The 15,685-nt window shown below is 34.6% G+C and overlaps 1 protein-coding gene across 1 annotated transcript; it reads left to right on the top strand.

Moving 5' to 3' along the window:
- Positions 1-3,291: 3,291 nt before the first annotated feature.
- LOC126599491 (uncharacterized) lies at positions 3,292-8,181 on the top strand. The gene is made up of 7 exons (XM_050265875.1): positions 3,292-3,407; positions 3,576-4,157; positions 4,885-4,937; positions 5,176-5,240; positions 5,343-5,421; positions 6,957-7,268; positions 7,594-8,181. The coding sequence occupies exons 2-7, from the start codon at positions 3,721-3,723 to the stop codon at positions 7,746-7,748; spliced, it is 1,101 nt and encodes a 366-aa protein (XP_050121832.1). The 5' UTR covers positions 3,292-3,407; positions 3,576-3,720; the 3' UTR covers positions 7,749-8,181.
- The last annotated feature ends 7,504 nt before the right edge of the window (positions 8,182-15,685 follow it).

Genomic DNA, 15,685 nt, shown 5'->3' on the forward strand with positions numbered 1-15,685 from the left:
GAGTAAAGGAGTTCTCATTAATTGTGAATGGCTTACACAAGTACATAGGTTCAAGCTCTCCTTTAGCGAGTACTAGTAAATGATTTAGTACAAATGACATTAGGAAATATTGTGGGAGAATGATCTCCTTTTATAGAAGAAAGTTTCTAGTTTTGTTCTAATATTGACAAGTGTCGTGTTGTGATTGGCTTCCAATGTTGACACTTGTCGCGCTATGATTAGCTTCTGATGTCGCGCTGTGATTGGCATTTTGGTTGGAGGGAAACTCTTATGGGTCCTTGACGGTATAACGTTGACCGGTGCTCAGTAGTTTCGCGATTGGTCAAGTATGGTACAAACATCTTCCTTTTCAAAAATAGTGTTAGTAATTTTGGTTCAGTTTCATAAATAATGTGTAATTTTGTGGTTGTTCTAGAAATAGTGTGCATTATTTTTTGTTCAATTTCGCAAATCGTGTAGGTTATGTTGTTGTATTTCTTGAAATAATGTTTATTTTGTTCCCTTCTAAAAATAGTGTGGGTTATTTTGGTTCAGTTTCTGAAATAATGTGAGTTATTTTGCTATAGTTCTAAAAATAATGTGGGTTATTTTGCTGTTATTTCAAAAATAGTTTTTATTTTGTTCTATTCCCTAAATAGTGTGGGTTATATTGGCTCAGTTTAAGAAATAGTGTGGGTAATTTTGCTGTAGTTCCAATAATAGTGTGAGTTATTTTGGTTCAGTTTCAGAAATAATGTTAGTTATTTTGCTATAATAGACACTATTTATGAAACTGGATCCATAAGTGGACACTATTTAAGAAACAAAACCAAGAATTGGACACTATTTTTAAAACAAAACCAATAGATGAAAACTATTTATGAAATTGGACTATACACTATTTATGAAACTAGACCAATATCTAGACACTATTTATGAAACTGGACCTATAAGTAAACACTATTTATGAAATGAAACCAAGACTTAGGCACCATTTCTAAAATTGATAGAGGATAAATGAGCATTAGAAAGCAATGTGAGCCAATCCCTGCATACAACGTGTTTAAATCCATCTTACAAACCTTTGTAATGCTCACATAATGCACTTCTAATCCTTCCTATCTAACGTTTGGTGATCTGATCCCTTTACTCACTTGACATCAAAATTTTGGGATTTGAAAGTTTTAACATTTTTCATGTTATAATTTGACATTTACAATTAAGATATAGTTGCATCACAAACACGAGACTTATAATCTGAACAAGTTCAATACCCTTTTTCCCATATGATGCTAATTTTTAAGAAATCTATCACCTTCCCCAACAAATTTATTCATGAAATAATTCAAAACATAAATTAACTTTCATCAAAAAATTCTCAGAACTATTTCCTACCTACCACCCATCCAGATTCAACTTCGTTTTCCAAAAACAAATTATATTGATTAATAAGGACTAGGAGCTGTATGTGCATATGCAATAACTTTAATGACACACTTATTGCTAATTAACAATTAAAGCCCAAATCAAGATCCCAAAATCTCAATTAAAGATAGCTTAAGCTGAATTATTTTCCCTAAACCTAAAGTAAAGACCAACCCAAAATCCCATCAAATATCCTTCATGATTCCCAACAGCAGCAGATTCCATTTCAGTTAAACAAAACATATTAGATAATATTCTACCACATACAAAAGTTAGAATAAAAAATATGAAAAATAAAAAATCACATTACCAGGGGGAAAAATTGGGGGAAAACTCAAATAAAACTCAATCTTTGGAAAAACTAAAAACATCTCGTAATCTCTACTAATTAATAAAACCCTATTTGTTAATCAAAAGAGGGTGAAAAGACAAATTAGTCTTCTATCACACAAAAAAAAAATGATGGGCAATAATGTAATTTCATAGGTCCAAATTTTACTATTTTTTGTTAAGCCTCACCTAAAGGTGATGTTAAAATACCTCCAATATTTATAAAAAATAAAAAATAAAAAATAACCCAAAAACAAAAACATCCCACTCCCCCCCACATTCTCTCTCCCTTCCTCTCTCCTTCTCATTTTCTAAAAAAATATGTTCATACACACAAAGTGTGTAGGCATATATATTTGTGAGAAGTGAGAACCCTAGAAAGGGAGGTAAGAAAATCACCAGATTAAAGAGTACTTGTGCTTATATGCTCTTTTGTCTCATCTCTTCCTCCTTCTCCTTCTCCATGGCATTAATCACATGATCACAGGAATAATGGAAGAAGTGAGAATTTTGGCCAAGTCTGTGTGTTTGCAAAGTTATATGGGCTCTAAAGCTCAAGGTTGTGAAATATGAGTACATAGAACATGACCTTTCCAACAAGAGTGAACTTCTGTTGCACTGTAATTCAGTTTACAAGAAGGTTACAGTCCTTCTTCACCGAGAAAAACCGATTTCCGAGTCGATTGTCATCCTTGAATATGTTGAAGAAACTTGGACAGAGAATTATTTGTTGCTTGAAGATGCTTATGATTCGAAAAAATGGTGGATTCGAATGGAAATGAAAATGAAAATAGAGATTGGGTGGAGAGATCGAGAGAGAAGTAGAGAGATCAATTCAATTACAAAAATGGAGGAATTGTTTCTCTGCAAAGGAAAGATCGTGATGAGGCGGAGGGCTTGAGAAATGGAGATCGAGAAATAGAGATTAGGTGGAAAGATCGAGAAAGGGAGAGAGGATTAAACGGAAAAAAGATTGTCGTTAGGGGTAGCCATTAAATAAACTTATTATTTGATTTTTGGTTAAGATTCAAAATTTTGAAACACTTTTAGCTCTCGTTTGGATGCGCTTTTAAAATAATTGAAAGCGTTTTTTGTGAAAATGATTTTAGAACCAATCCTTAGTAAAAATGCAAGTAAATCCTGAAAAAGCACTTCAAGTGCTTCCTAGAAGAAGCACATACAGAAGCACCAATTATGTGTTTTTGGAATCCAAAAAACATTTTCTCTAAATATGCTTTCAATTATTTTAAAAGTACATTCAAAATAGCCCTTAATTAGCTTTGCTTATTTTTTATACTTCAAATATTTTAGCCGTCAAGATTATAAAGGCATACGTCCAATCCAATCAATGGCTCCACAACTCGCCAACCAACTCATCACCCTTTTGAACAAACAAATCAGTCGAACAAAGCGACGGTGCTGGTCTTTCCACGTTATCATGCAGCTCATCCTGCTTTCGATTATGGACACGTGGAAAGCCAGTCGTTCATCGTACACAAACCTCGCACGTGCAGAAACTCTACGATAACAGGCCAGATCAGTTAGTCGCACGTACGAAACGCTTCCTATATAAATTCACTCCGACTGTAATTTGGAAGGCAGAAGCTGCTCTGCTGAAACGAGAAAGAGCGAACCTCCCCTCCCTGGCTCGCCGGAATAATCCCAATTTCCAGGTTTGAAATATCTGCCATTTATTTATTTTACAAAAAAGCTCAAGATTTCTATTTAAATTAATTATTATTTCTGTTTTCTTGTTTCATTGTTTCATTGTGTGAGGATATTTTCAGTTAGATTGGTGATTTATAGTTTGATTAATTTTGCTTTGTGATCATCATTTTCAGTAATCCAATAGAAATGATCGTTTTTCCGGCGAATTCCGTTTCCAAGCTGACCTAGTAATCTGCCGAATAGCGTAGAGAAAGGGGGGAATCTCATTTTCGTTTTGCCAACTTGGGTTAAGGAGAATTCCATTATTTGTTGGTGGTCATGCCGTACCGTGTTCGTGAAAATCTATTCATCGGCAACATCAGCGATGCAGCAGAGATTCTCCAAAATGGTAGCACAGAGATCACGCATATTCTATCGCTTCTTAGTTCAGCGTCAATATCGTTTTTCTTCGAATGGAAGGGTTTAACAATTCCCACCACGGAAATTAAGAAGGTGTATGCTGGCGGGTCTGGTGGTGCCTCGGCTTCCGAGGGTGATTCCGGTGACGGGAAAAAAAGTTGTTCAGCGTCCGATAAGCTTCTGTACTTGTTGGAATATGCAGGCAAGGATTTGAAGCTGGTGAGAATGGGGGTTCCACTAAGAGATATGGAGAATGAAGATTTGTTGGATCATTTGGACGTGTGTTTGGATTTTATTGATAAGAGTAGAAAAGAGGGGTCTGTTTTGGTCCATTGCTTTGCTGGCGTGTCTAGAAGGTACTCATTATTTTGACCCTTTATCGTTCTTCTGTTTAGTTTTGTTCTGGTTCTCGTTAATACCTTCAAGCAGCTTGATTACCACAAGTGAACGTAGCTGCAGTTAGCTCTGTGTTGGTATTCATTCAACTTGATTCTAGGAACAACAAAGTTCTGTTTAAAGATACTTGTCCTCTTACCGAACGTTATGCAAATCCATTTCTTATAGCAAATCCACAATTGTTGAATAAAAGGTCGTACCCAGTGCACAAGGCTCCCGCTTTACGCAGGGTCTGGGAGAGGTGAATGTCGGCTAGCCTTACCCCCATTTATGGAGAGGCTGCTCCCAAGTCTCGAACCCGAGACCTATCGCTCATGGGCGAAGGCACTTGCCATCGCACCAAGTGCGACCTCTAAATCCACAATTGTTGAATGCGTACGATAAATTATCTTTGAACCCTTCATAAGGCAGAAACAGCATGTGAATTTTTTATAGTCTACCTGCTTTTACTGCGTGTCTTTTAATACTATTTTTGCTTGTTGGGACCGATAGTGTATCCTCTTCTCTTTTGGGTTTTATTTTTCTTAAACATGTAAGTTTTGTTAGAAAAGTTAACAATTAGAGCTGCGCACAATTCTGCAAACATATATCGGAAATTGTCAAAAGGCCCACATGCTCTTAGTTTTTCCAGTTTTCTGAATCCAAATTTATGGCATTTTCAACCTTATTTGCATGTGTCCATTGCAGTGCAGCTATCATTACAGCATACCTGATGAGAACAGAACATCTATCACAAGAAGGTGTGACAAATCCATTTTAAGTATTGCTAGTCTTCATATATAGCTTATTGCTGCTGTTGTATTTTTTTGAAATCCAAATAGTTCTTGTCAGTTTGAGATAAAAATAGTTTTGACAAGCGTGTATAACTTGAAGGGGTATAAAAATGTCTAAGTAATTGCCTTGGGCGAAAAATACAGCCAATTAATGCTTAACTGCTCAGACTTTAATCCCTTTCTTCCCTCATACGTATTCCTACAGATGCATTAAACTCCCTGCGGCAAATCTGCAAGTCTGTTTGCCCCAACGATGGTTTTCTTGATCAGGTGATGCAAGACTGTCTTGTAACACTTAATGACATTACATTCTGATATACTCATTTGCAATTAGCCCATAATGAATTTTACTCTTCTATTTTATCCTCGCAGCTAAAAATGTATGAGAATATGGGCTTCAAGGTGGATCATGCCAGCCCCATATATAGGTCCTTTCACCTGAAAGTATTAGGTACACTTTCCTTTCTTTTTTCTTTTCTCCACCTTCTCTCCCTCCCCCTCCACCTCTTTCCTTATGTCCCACATGATTTGTCTTAATGAAGGGATGATTGATACATCATGTTTTCATGTTTTAATTTTTTAAAATTTTGATGTAGGAGCTGATAAAAGAGTTCCATAGAGACTAGGCTATAATTCTTGTGCTTTAAGTGGCAAGTTATCATATTTCTGCTTTGCTTGAGTGTCATGTCATACTCATTATAAAACTTATTGTTAGAAAGATAGTAAGGAACATTGCCTTACCTATTTGGTTGTGCACCATTATAGGCTGGCAATGGATCATGCCATGTCTTTTGACCAGTTGAAAGCAATATATTTCACAAGCCCGACTATATAGAACCATGGGGTAATTAATCGCAATTTAAGCTTTATCTGTCATAGGTCTAAAGAAATTTTTTTCGAGAGAAGTGGATCAAGTGTTTTTTGTTTTCCAATATCAAAACTGCAACCTGTCTCCCCCTGCAGATGTTGAATCAACTTTTGGGTGGTTATTGCCCAATGAGTGTCTTTTAAGAAGTGTGAGGGATGGTGTTTTCGATGGAGTCAATGGTGGATTATTGCTCAACGGATGTCTTTGGGACCATGTGTTTCATTTTGATGCAGTCAGGTCAAATTTTTGATATATTTCGGCCTGCAAATAGGAGCATACTTTGGTGGATGTTGTAGTCCAACTTTGTAGCATATAGATAAAGTCTGTTTTGGATGGTAAATGGAAGAAACTCTGAAAGGAACTCCACAACAACAAAGCCTTTTCCCACTAAGTGGGGTCGGTTGTATGAATCCTAGTTCGCCATTGCACTCGGTTCTGTGCCACGTCTTCCGTTAGTTCCAAGTACTCTCAAGTCTTTTCTTAGAGTCTCTTCCAAAGTCTTCCTAGGACCTCCTCTACTCCTTCGGCCATGAACCTTTGTCCCGTAATCACATGTTCTGACCGGAGCGTCAGGAGGCCTTTGTTTCACATGTCCAAACCACTGTAACTGATTTTCTCTCATCTTTCCTTCAATTTCGTCTACTCCTACTTTACCACAGATATCCTCATTCCTAATCTTATCCTTTCTCATGTGCCCACACATCCAACGAAGCATCCTCATCTCCGCTAATGGAGTTGAGTTATAACCCTTAAACTAATCGTAATCGTAACGATAAAAATGCTTAGGAGTACTAACATTAAAACAGCTAAAATGATGCTACAGTACCGGTGAACTCTAGCTGAAAATGTCTTGTCCCCTCATCTACCACCTAACCTATTAACAGAAGAAAATAAATGTTTAGTGGAACAGCAGTGACAATTTTGGAAGGAATAGGAAGAAATTTTTCTTTATGTTCATTTACTATGTGCATCTTTTGGGTCAGCACTTACTATGTGCATCGTTTGGGTCAGCACAGGATATGCCATAACATACTCATTTTCGGTGGAGTTTTCAAATTTATTGGTAAATGTGAATTTCTGTTTCGCTGCTATAATTGAAATACGCCCCGTCATTTCAGGTGAATCTTATCATCGTGGGAATAGAATAGACAGTTCTATATTTGGAGCAGATCCTGGTGTGGCTACTGAAGTTGCCTCTGGAGTGGAAGCAACTTCAAATGAAGGAAAAACTGTTAAACCAGCTTTCCGCTGCAAGAAATGTCGAAGAGTTGTTGCATTGCAGGACAATGTTGTGGATCACATTCCGGGTGAGGGAGAGCAATCCTTCGGCTGGCGCAAGCGAAAAAGTAGCAACTCATATAACAAGTCTGAGGATTCTGAATCTGAATGTTCATCCATTTTTATTGAGCCTCTAAAGTGGATGGCAGCAGGTAAATTTACATCTCTCAATTCCTTTTTTGTAGGCTCCTGTCCTTGTGACCTGCTTTGATTAATTTGGATACTGAAGAATTGGATGAGTACTCTTCCATTTTTGTACCCGTATGACCTGCCTTTTCCATTGCCACAATAGTTAATCAAGCAAGTAGCGGACTGTTGTCGAATGGGATTTACTTGGTTTCTTTAATTTGAGTGTTATGACATAATGACATAAATATTACCGTTGTTCAACTTGGATATTATATAATCAATTTGTAGCTTAAGATTCAATTAATTGTGAATTTATTAATTGCTGGTGGCATCTTCTCCATTACACAGTCGAAGAAGGTGCAATGGAAGGAAAGTTGTTCTGTGTGCATTGCGAGGCTCGCTTGGGTTACTTCAATTGGGCAGGCATCCAATGCAGTTGCGGAAGCTGGATCACCCCTGCCTTCCAGCTCCATAAAAGCCGAGTTGACGTCAGCACCATCTAATATCTGTCAAAAAAAAAAGGAGAAAGGGTCCAATACCTATCCAAGGAATATTTAGAACTTTAGTAGTGCCAGGATACCGTGTAACAAGGTATAAAATTTCAGAGACAATCAGCTATCCACAGAGGAAAAGGACTCTTGTTTATCAAGTTTTTCATACTGTGTACTGAGGTTTCAATTGAGCAGTTGCGGCCTGCAGCTAGAAAAATGCAGTGTTGATCTGTCTCATATAAGATTTTGGAGATTCGGGTTTTGTTTTTCGTTCTTTCGTACGGGAGCTCAGTTGGTGACTGAAAATGTTTCCATGGAGGTATGTTTGGCATGAACTGTTATGGTTACAACCAGAATTCAAGTCTGCTTTTTATCTCACTTGATTGATGTAGGGCATGTAATAACATGATAAGGTGGTACACGAAAGTACAAAATAACCTTTTCATCTGTTTGTGTTCAAAGTTCATGATGTTTGGTTAAAATGGTCCATTTGAGAAATTCACAGAACATGTCAGGTTGAGAGATTATCCAACAAAACGTTAAGAGCAAAGGCAGTTGAGATTAACAAAATGTTTTATGTTTTATCGCAAGTGACTCCTTACCACAGTAATGGAAATGAGTTGTGCCCTTGCATCTTGGCATGAGTGTGAATCTCATCAGCTCCTAATCTAACGTCTAATCTGACGAAATCTATTATTTGTATCAAATAGAAAATGATGTTTAAATCATGTCAATTAGATTTTGTTTTTGTAGTTTTGATTTCAAAACAATTCCGTTGGGCCTAATGGCGTAATGAGATTCAAACTTTTAGTAAAATGTTTGGGTAATTTTATTTACACCAAATTAATCTCTCTTTACACCCAACTTATTTTTTATTTTCATTTTATTTTTAATTGAACTATCAATAGCTTTTTAAACCCAAATTTATTACTTAAACTACCCTCACAAACCCAATTTAATATGTAAATTTATTTTTACACCCATCTGAAAATAAAAAACCAAAAAAATCAAAGCATTCTCTCCTCTAACATTCTCTCCTTCCAACAGTTGCTTTTGATGGAATCTCCATCACCCTCTATAGCGTTTCTCTCTCAACTTAGTTTCGTATTTGTCAAGACTTGATAGTATTGGTCAATTTTCTCATTAGATTTGTTGAGAGGAAGTCCTTGAATTGCTGCTTAATCATTCGTTACACTGTAAGAGCTAATTTCTAATATGATTGCAGCACAATGCATGTTCTTATTTGACATATCCTGGGTAGAATTTAGAGACTAAAGTTGTTTTAAGATGTTTTTGAAATTAGGCTCACGTGCCTCATATGTTTTGCATACAAATTTATGTTCCCATGTTTACAATTTGAAAATATTTCTTAAGACCATTTCTTAATTTTCTTTTTTTAATAAGACTCAATTTGGTTTAAGATTCAAAATTGTTTTTAAGTAATAAGCTAAAGTTTTGAGGTATACTTAGAATTTGGTTTTCAAGAACAGGCTTGCCGAACACAAATTTTTGATTTGGAACTCAAAAATTGTTTGAGTTTGAAATAATGAACCCAAGTCCAATACCAAATGGGTCACTTAGTATTACAGTCTAGCGGTATTTCTCTTCACTTGTAAATCTTAGGTTTGTTTCTCGCAAAATGCGAGTTTGAATTATATTATTGTTAGCTCATTTTGAGGCTAAGTCCACTCCCTCTCCTTAATGTAGATAATATCGTTTGTTAAAGAAAAAAAGTCAAGTTTTGGAGGCAGTAGTCTCAGCGTAGTCCAAGTTTGCAAACCTACAAGCTTTTTGGGAGTCTTAATGAAACACTCCTAATACTATTTATAAGCTTTTCATGAAATGACTCTAATATAGAATTGTGGTTAATGAATATTTATCAAGATGGCCAAACTCTAATAGTAAGGCTGAGATAATTTCTACTACATTATGCTTCTTCTGATGCTTATAATAAAATGTGATAGTCTAAAATCTCTCATGTTAATCATGGCCACAACTATACTAACATCTGGTTTACAAATACAACTCTCTATATTATCACAAATACACGGTGAATATATCTTTGTAATAATATTCATCCCTGGTTTGGATCAAAGATGGACTGACACAAAGCACATTATAATTGTAATTGTAACTCTTTCATGGACTGATATTCTGCTCATGATCTCATTTTGCATATCTGGTGACATTATTCTTAATTTTCCTTTTGAAATTTCTTCTAATAAGATATAATCTATTTTTAATCTAATGGTATATTTCTACGAAATCTTTCATATCTTTCTTGTTTTTCTTTATCAGATGCTGATGCTGCTTATTTATTTGATGCTACTGCATTTCACTATCTTCATCCAAGAGCTTAATCTTAATCTCTCTCTCTCTCTCTCTTTTATGGGCTCATTAGCCTCTTATTCTATGGGCTCAATAACTTCTTTTTCTTTATTCTTATACTGATAAGTTTCTATGCCTATTTTTAATTCTCTTTTCAGGGTGTTACTTGCATTTTGCTGCATTATAAGAGATTGGAGTTGTTCATTTTGGTGAACTGATTAAGCAATGCCTTATGGTCTCTAGAAAGGGCTTGGAGCTTGTGTTCAAGAGAATGAATATGATACTAGTTTTGATGAAGATTAAAATTACAACTATCAAACTCTTGTTCTAAAGCTCTAATTAAGTTTTCATGACCTAACCTCATGCTTGACTGCTTGATTTGAACATTTCAAAAATTATCTAAAGGAACCTGCTGTCTATCAGTGAGTCTTGGTACCCTTGACCTATACCTCAAAGTTGGATTTTTGATTCCTTCAACTATAGTGTCATTAAAGTTAAAGGTGGGTACTGATGGTGATGCTGGTCTACTTATTACTATTTTGAAATCCACTAAATGATGGAGGTCCATGTTGGTCTTCTGCCTTGTGATCTTGTGCTATTTGAGAATGATGGTCCACAATATTCCCTTCATGTTCAATTAATTAGTCTTGATAAAATATCAACTAATGTATTATCACTACCTTTATATATGTTAAAAAAATTGGTTTAAAACCATTTCCTGTAATTGAATCAACAAAATTGACCCATCTTCGGGCTGCCTATTTATTAGTATGTATCTTATTGTAATGAGAAATTATATTTTGACAGTCAGTTCTTATTGTAAATACTTCACTATGTAAAAATAAAGAAAATGCTTCAACTAAGTTAATTATTCCTAAAATTTCTAAATCTGTTACTGGTAATCTTGATTGTACATCATTATATTTTCCTGATGAATATTTACAAACTTGTTCATCAGACTTTGATGTTTCCTTATGCTTTTTCTGATATAGTATTCCTGCCCATCTTAGTGATGATGCATATGTTTCAACTATCTCGTAACTATCATCTAATGATAATGTTAATAGCTTAAGCTTTGTAATTTCTTCTTTTATATTTTGAACTAGAATCTTCAATATTAAAATACTTTTTGTCCTGCTTTGCTAGTTTTACTATGTAATACTGCTATTTTTCTTCCTAAATTAGGGATAAAGTTTATATTAATATTGTTATGTTTTGCTTGTTTTACTATGTAATACTGCTAATTGAAGTATTACAACTTTTACTTGTCTAGCATGACATTTTGAGTGGCTTGTTATGTCATTTGGCCTTAAAAATGCTCCGTTGATCTTTCAAAGAAAGATGGATCAAATTTTCAAAAAATATGATAATTTTTTTAGCTAAATTTAAAACTAATTGGATAATTAAATTATTTTGTCTAATATGGATATTACCACTAGCTATTGGTGCTGAAAAGTTTGTTTGACCTACTGGTTCTTTATCTAACTTACTAATTTCTTTCAAAGCTTGGATATATTTTCTATTTGTTTTAGAACCGGTCATTAAACTAATAATCTATCTATTTTTTATGTACCTTATCTACTTATTCACTCAAATCTTTTTGCACTAATTGGATTTTTTGTACTTCTAATTTTAATTGCTCAACTATTTTTAATGATCTAAGTTCTACTTGCTTAGACTTACTATCTATAAGGTCAATAAGCTCTTTTATCTCTCTTTTGCTAGGAAACCTTTAAATATTATTATTATTATCTTCTAACTAAGATGTAATAAAATCTAGATTTTGCCTAATAGTTTTTATGGAATTTTTCTGAAAATATTCAAACAACTAATTTAATAAATAATTATGCTTATTATTTTCTAGTTTATATTTTTTTTCTTGACTAATAATAAGATTTACAATACTATTGGCTTGTGGATTTTCTTCACTATGTAAAATATGATTATGCTTTCTTAATGGGAAAATAACAAACTAAACTACTTTGGTCTAAAGTAATTTTTGTTTTTTGTGGTTCAGTAATTTCTAAATTAAGATAATCTATCATAAACTACAATCTTTCTTTCTCTAAGATTATGGCTAATTGTTTCTTAAAAACTCTCTTTTATGGCTAATTGTTTCTTAAAAACTCTCTTTCTTCTCTCAGAGTCTCTAAAGTATGATATGTTGCTCTTTTTGCTTCAAATACGTTATGGTACACTTCTGTGTTTTTATATTTACTAATAAATAAAGGGTGTTCAAGATAACCAAAATAAAACTTCTGTTTCTTCAAAGTCTTGCTAATTCTATTAGAAATATTGCTAATTTTCTTTCTATGCTAGTTATAGTTGGGTGTCTAAGACGATAAATATCTGGTGGTTGTTGTTGACATGGTCTACAAGGACAATAATAGCTAGTGTTCTTACAAAATTAAACAAGTGTGTGATATCAGTTATGTTTATAATTTCCGTCCTCAAGGTACCTTACTATTATAATTATACTATTAAAATACTAAACTTAACTCTGATACTAAATTCGAAAAGCAAAGGCCCGGTTAAATAGTCGGATGACCGTTATAACAACTAGACATAAAACCTTGCACATGGAACTTGACATGTTTTAACATGATGGCCACTCACAATGTAGGTATAAGGCTTTAAAGGCTAAACTCAGAGGTACATTGGTTAATGTCCAGTTATTTGTATGGAAAACATTCAACTATAACAAAGTGTTCGAACAAAGTATGATCGTCAGTTTAGTAGGTTAATAATATAACTACGATAGTGTTTTCCTGTTTTGGATTGTAAGGATAATTAAACAAATACACTATACAAAGAAAGAAAACTTACTTAATACTTAAGACTTGGAGATCGCTTGAATATATACACTTGAATTTTTATTGATGTATAAAATGTTTACAAAGAAGTAAGCAAAGGGAGCAAGAAGGCTAAGAGAGCTAACGGCTTTGTCTGTATGTATGGTAGTCGTGTTGGTGTGATGTGGTATGTAGGTGTGGTGTATTTACAATGAGATAAAACTTATCTTTTATACAGGCGTCTCTTTGGGTGCTTGTCAACTTTTTCTTGATTTATCACTTTGCTTCCACTGTTTCTGAATTTGCTGAAAATGTCAGCATGGTTTCTGAAACGTGGACTGAATTATTTGTCTTCTTTTTGCTTTGTCTCCTTTTGCTTTTGTTTTGATAATGGTCATGTGAACTTGCTGCATGCCTTGTCTCCGTGGAACCCATACTTGTCATTTTTTCTTTATGCCCATTTTATGTATTATAACAATCTTTTGTCCTGATGAATAAACACAGTTTTTAGGGGTCTTTTATCAGTTTTCCAACTTTTTTATGCTAGTTTGTAGGGGTTAAGATTTGGGTGTGTGTGTGTGTGTGTGTGTGTGTATGTGTGTGTGTCTATATATATAAGGTGTGATATCCACACACCCCATTTTACTTCTCACACACCCTTCTAATTTTCGACCGTCGGATCGAATGAATTGAAGAAGATCAACAGACAGAAATTAACAAGGAGTGTGTGAGAAGTAATTTGGGGTGTGTGGATAGCACACCCCATATATATATAATAACGATGAGGACAATTATACCAAGGGCAATGATGATTAGGGTTGAATGAATTGTTAATTGAATTATGTGGAACTTGATGCGGAGGATAACCAGGATTAAAAATGTCATGAAATCGACTGTTATAAACAAATAGAAACAATCAAACAAATGATTGATCGGTGTTTACCTTGGACTTAAGGTATTCGATGAATTGATTGTGAATAAGAATTTTATGCCATTCAAAATCAGTTGTTATGAAAACATTCTTCATAATGAAAATAATGAATTCAAAGTAATGATGCATATATATTTGAAAATAAGTTTTATTGAAAACTTATTTAATGACTTATGATTGATTTACTAAGGATTGAGTCAACAAATTGAAATGAAAGTAAGGGTATTGGTGCACGCAGGCATCCTTGATTTTAGAACTAAAAGTGTTTATAATTTTTAACTGGGAAATTGATAGTTGAAATCGTCTTCTGTTCTTGTGAATACACAAAAAGTTCAACCCCCCGTCATCAGATGAAGGCTTTCTCTTAAATAGATTGAAGATTGTTGATGATTAAAGCGGGAAATCCGGCTATATCGTGAGCTGGAAAAATGCTAAAGCTGATTACTGAAGGAGCATGCGGCCATAATTGGGGACATAATGATGGATGAATAGTAAAAAGTGATTTTACTATTCATGAATACTGTCTTGTTTGGAATGATTGTTGATAATCGCTACTGCTTTCGGTACTGATTTTGACGTATTTCCTATTGGAATCACATGCCGAGTAATTGTTTGTTCACATGGGTTTATTACAATTCAAATGGGTCATGGGAATCCTGATAATTTGCCCACTTAGCTTTCTGACTTACTAAGTCGGCTGGTTGCTGTGAGGATGCATCTGAAGATTCCGAGTCTGAGTCTTCTGTGTGGAGCATCGCTGCTTTTACAAGTAATTGTTGGGCTAGGTCTTTGAGCTGGGTGGATTTTTCCTTCTTTTTTGAACTTGATGACTTAGATGACTTGGCTATACATTTGAGAGATGATGAAGGACTAATGTCTGATAGAGATTGTTCTGGGATGATTGGCAATACCGTTTTTTATTGAACCAAAATAGCTGGAATTGGAGTTGCTGGGATACCTGGAGCTGGAGTGATGGGAAACTCTGAGAGGACCAAATTGATGATCTTCTGATGGTTGAACTTATCCCACCATTTGACTGATCTTGAATGGTAAACTTCACCTGTTTCGACTTCATAATCCATGGGACTTTGTACTTGGCCATGAATAATGGGAGAAGTGTAATCCTATAGTTGAATCGGCTTCTTTCAAATTTTTACTGGAAACTAGCTGAGAGGACTTGCATAAGTTCGTCTGGTAGGAGACTGGCTGTTGGGCTATGAATTGACCACCATTTTGGGAACCATGCAGGAAAATTTAGTCTGAAACTTTTGTCAAAATTAATAAACCATGAATGATTAAAGTCTTCTGTCTGATGGAGAAAGATGTTAGTCCATACTTGGATATAATCGAAATAATTATAATGATTATTGGGAATAAAAACATTCTGTGAATGATGATGCTTGGTTTGATAAAGGGGGAGTCCCCATTCTGATTTTGTTAAAAAATTTCCAATGTAAAGAGAATCGTAAATGATTTTGTTTTCATGGGTTTTGCTATAGAGAGGTTTGATTGAAATGGACTCAATTTCATTGAGGATGACTTGATAATATTTGAGATTTTTGTAAGATTCAGTAGGTTGATAATGAAAATTGGGTGGAAAAACTGTTTTGGCTATTTTTTCTGGGGCTTGTTCTTGATGAATGTTGAAGGGAATGCTAAAAAGATATTCATCTGGATTTTTCTTAATATATGGGGATGTTTTGGTATAGCTAGTTGATTGAGATGATGATGATGAATGATATGACTGAGTTGAATAAGGGTCATATTGATTGACTAATGTCGTTTGGTAATTGAGACGTGGTGTTTGCTAATTTGGTCTGAGGTTTCCTATTGTGAAACCTAAGGGGGTGAAACAATTGGTAATGGCTAAGGATGATGAAGAATCTTGGCTTGATTCT

This window comes from Malus sylvestris, chromosome 14 (genome assembly GCF_916048215.2).
Source record: "Malus sylvestris chromosome 14, drMalSylv7.2, whole genome shotgun sequence".
In the NCBI taxonomy this organism is placed as follows: domain Eukaryota; kingdom Viridiplantae; phylum Streptophyta; class Magnoliopsida; order Rosales; family Rosaceae; genus Malus; species Malus sylvestris.

Bases quoted from the DNA above. Each gene is read 5' to 3' on its own strand.
- LOC126599491 (XM_050265875.1), top strand. From the start codon at position 3,721: ATGCCGTACCGTGTTCGTGAAAATCTATTCATCGGCAACATCAGCGAT. The intron at 4,158-4,884 runs GTACTCATTATT...TGTCCATTGCAG, and splicing joins TTTGCTGGCGTGTCTAGAAG to TGCAGCTATCATTACAGCAT. The intron at 5,422-6,956 runs GTACACTTTCCT...CCGTCATTTCAG, and splicing joins CTTTCACCTGAAAGTATTAG to GTGAATCTTATCATCGTGGG.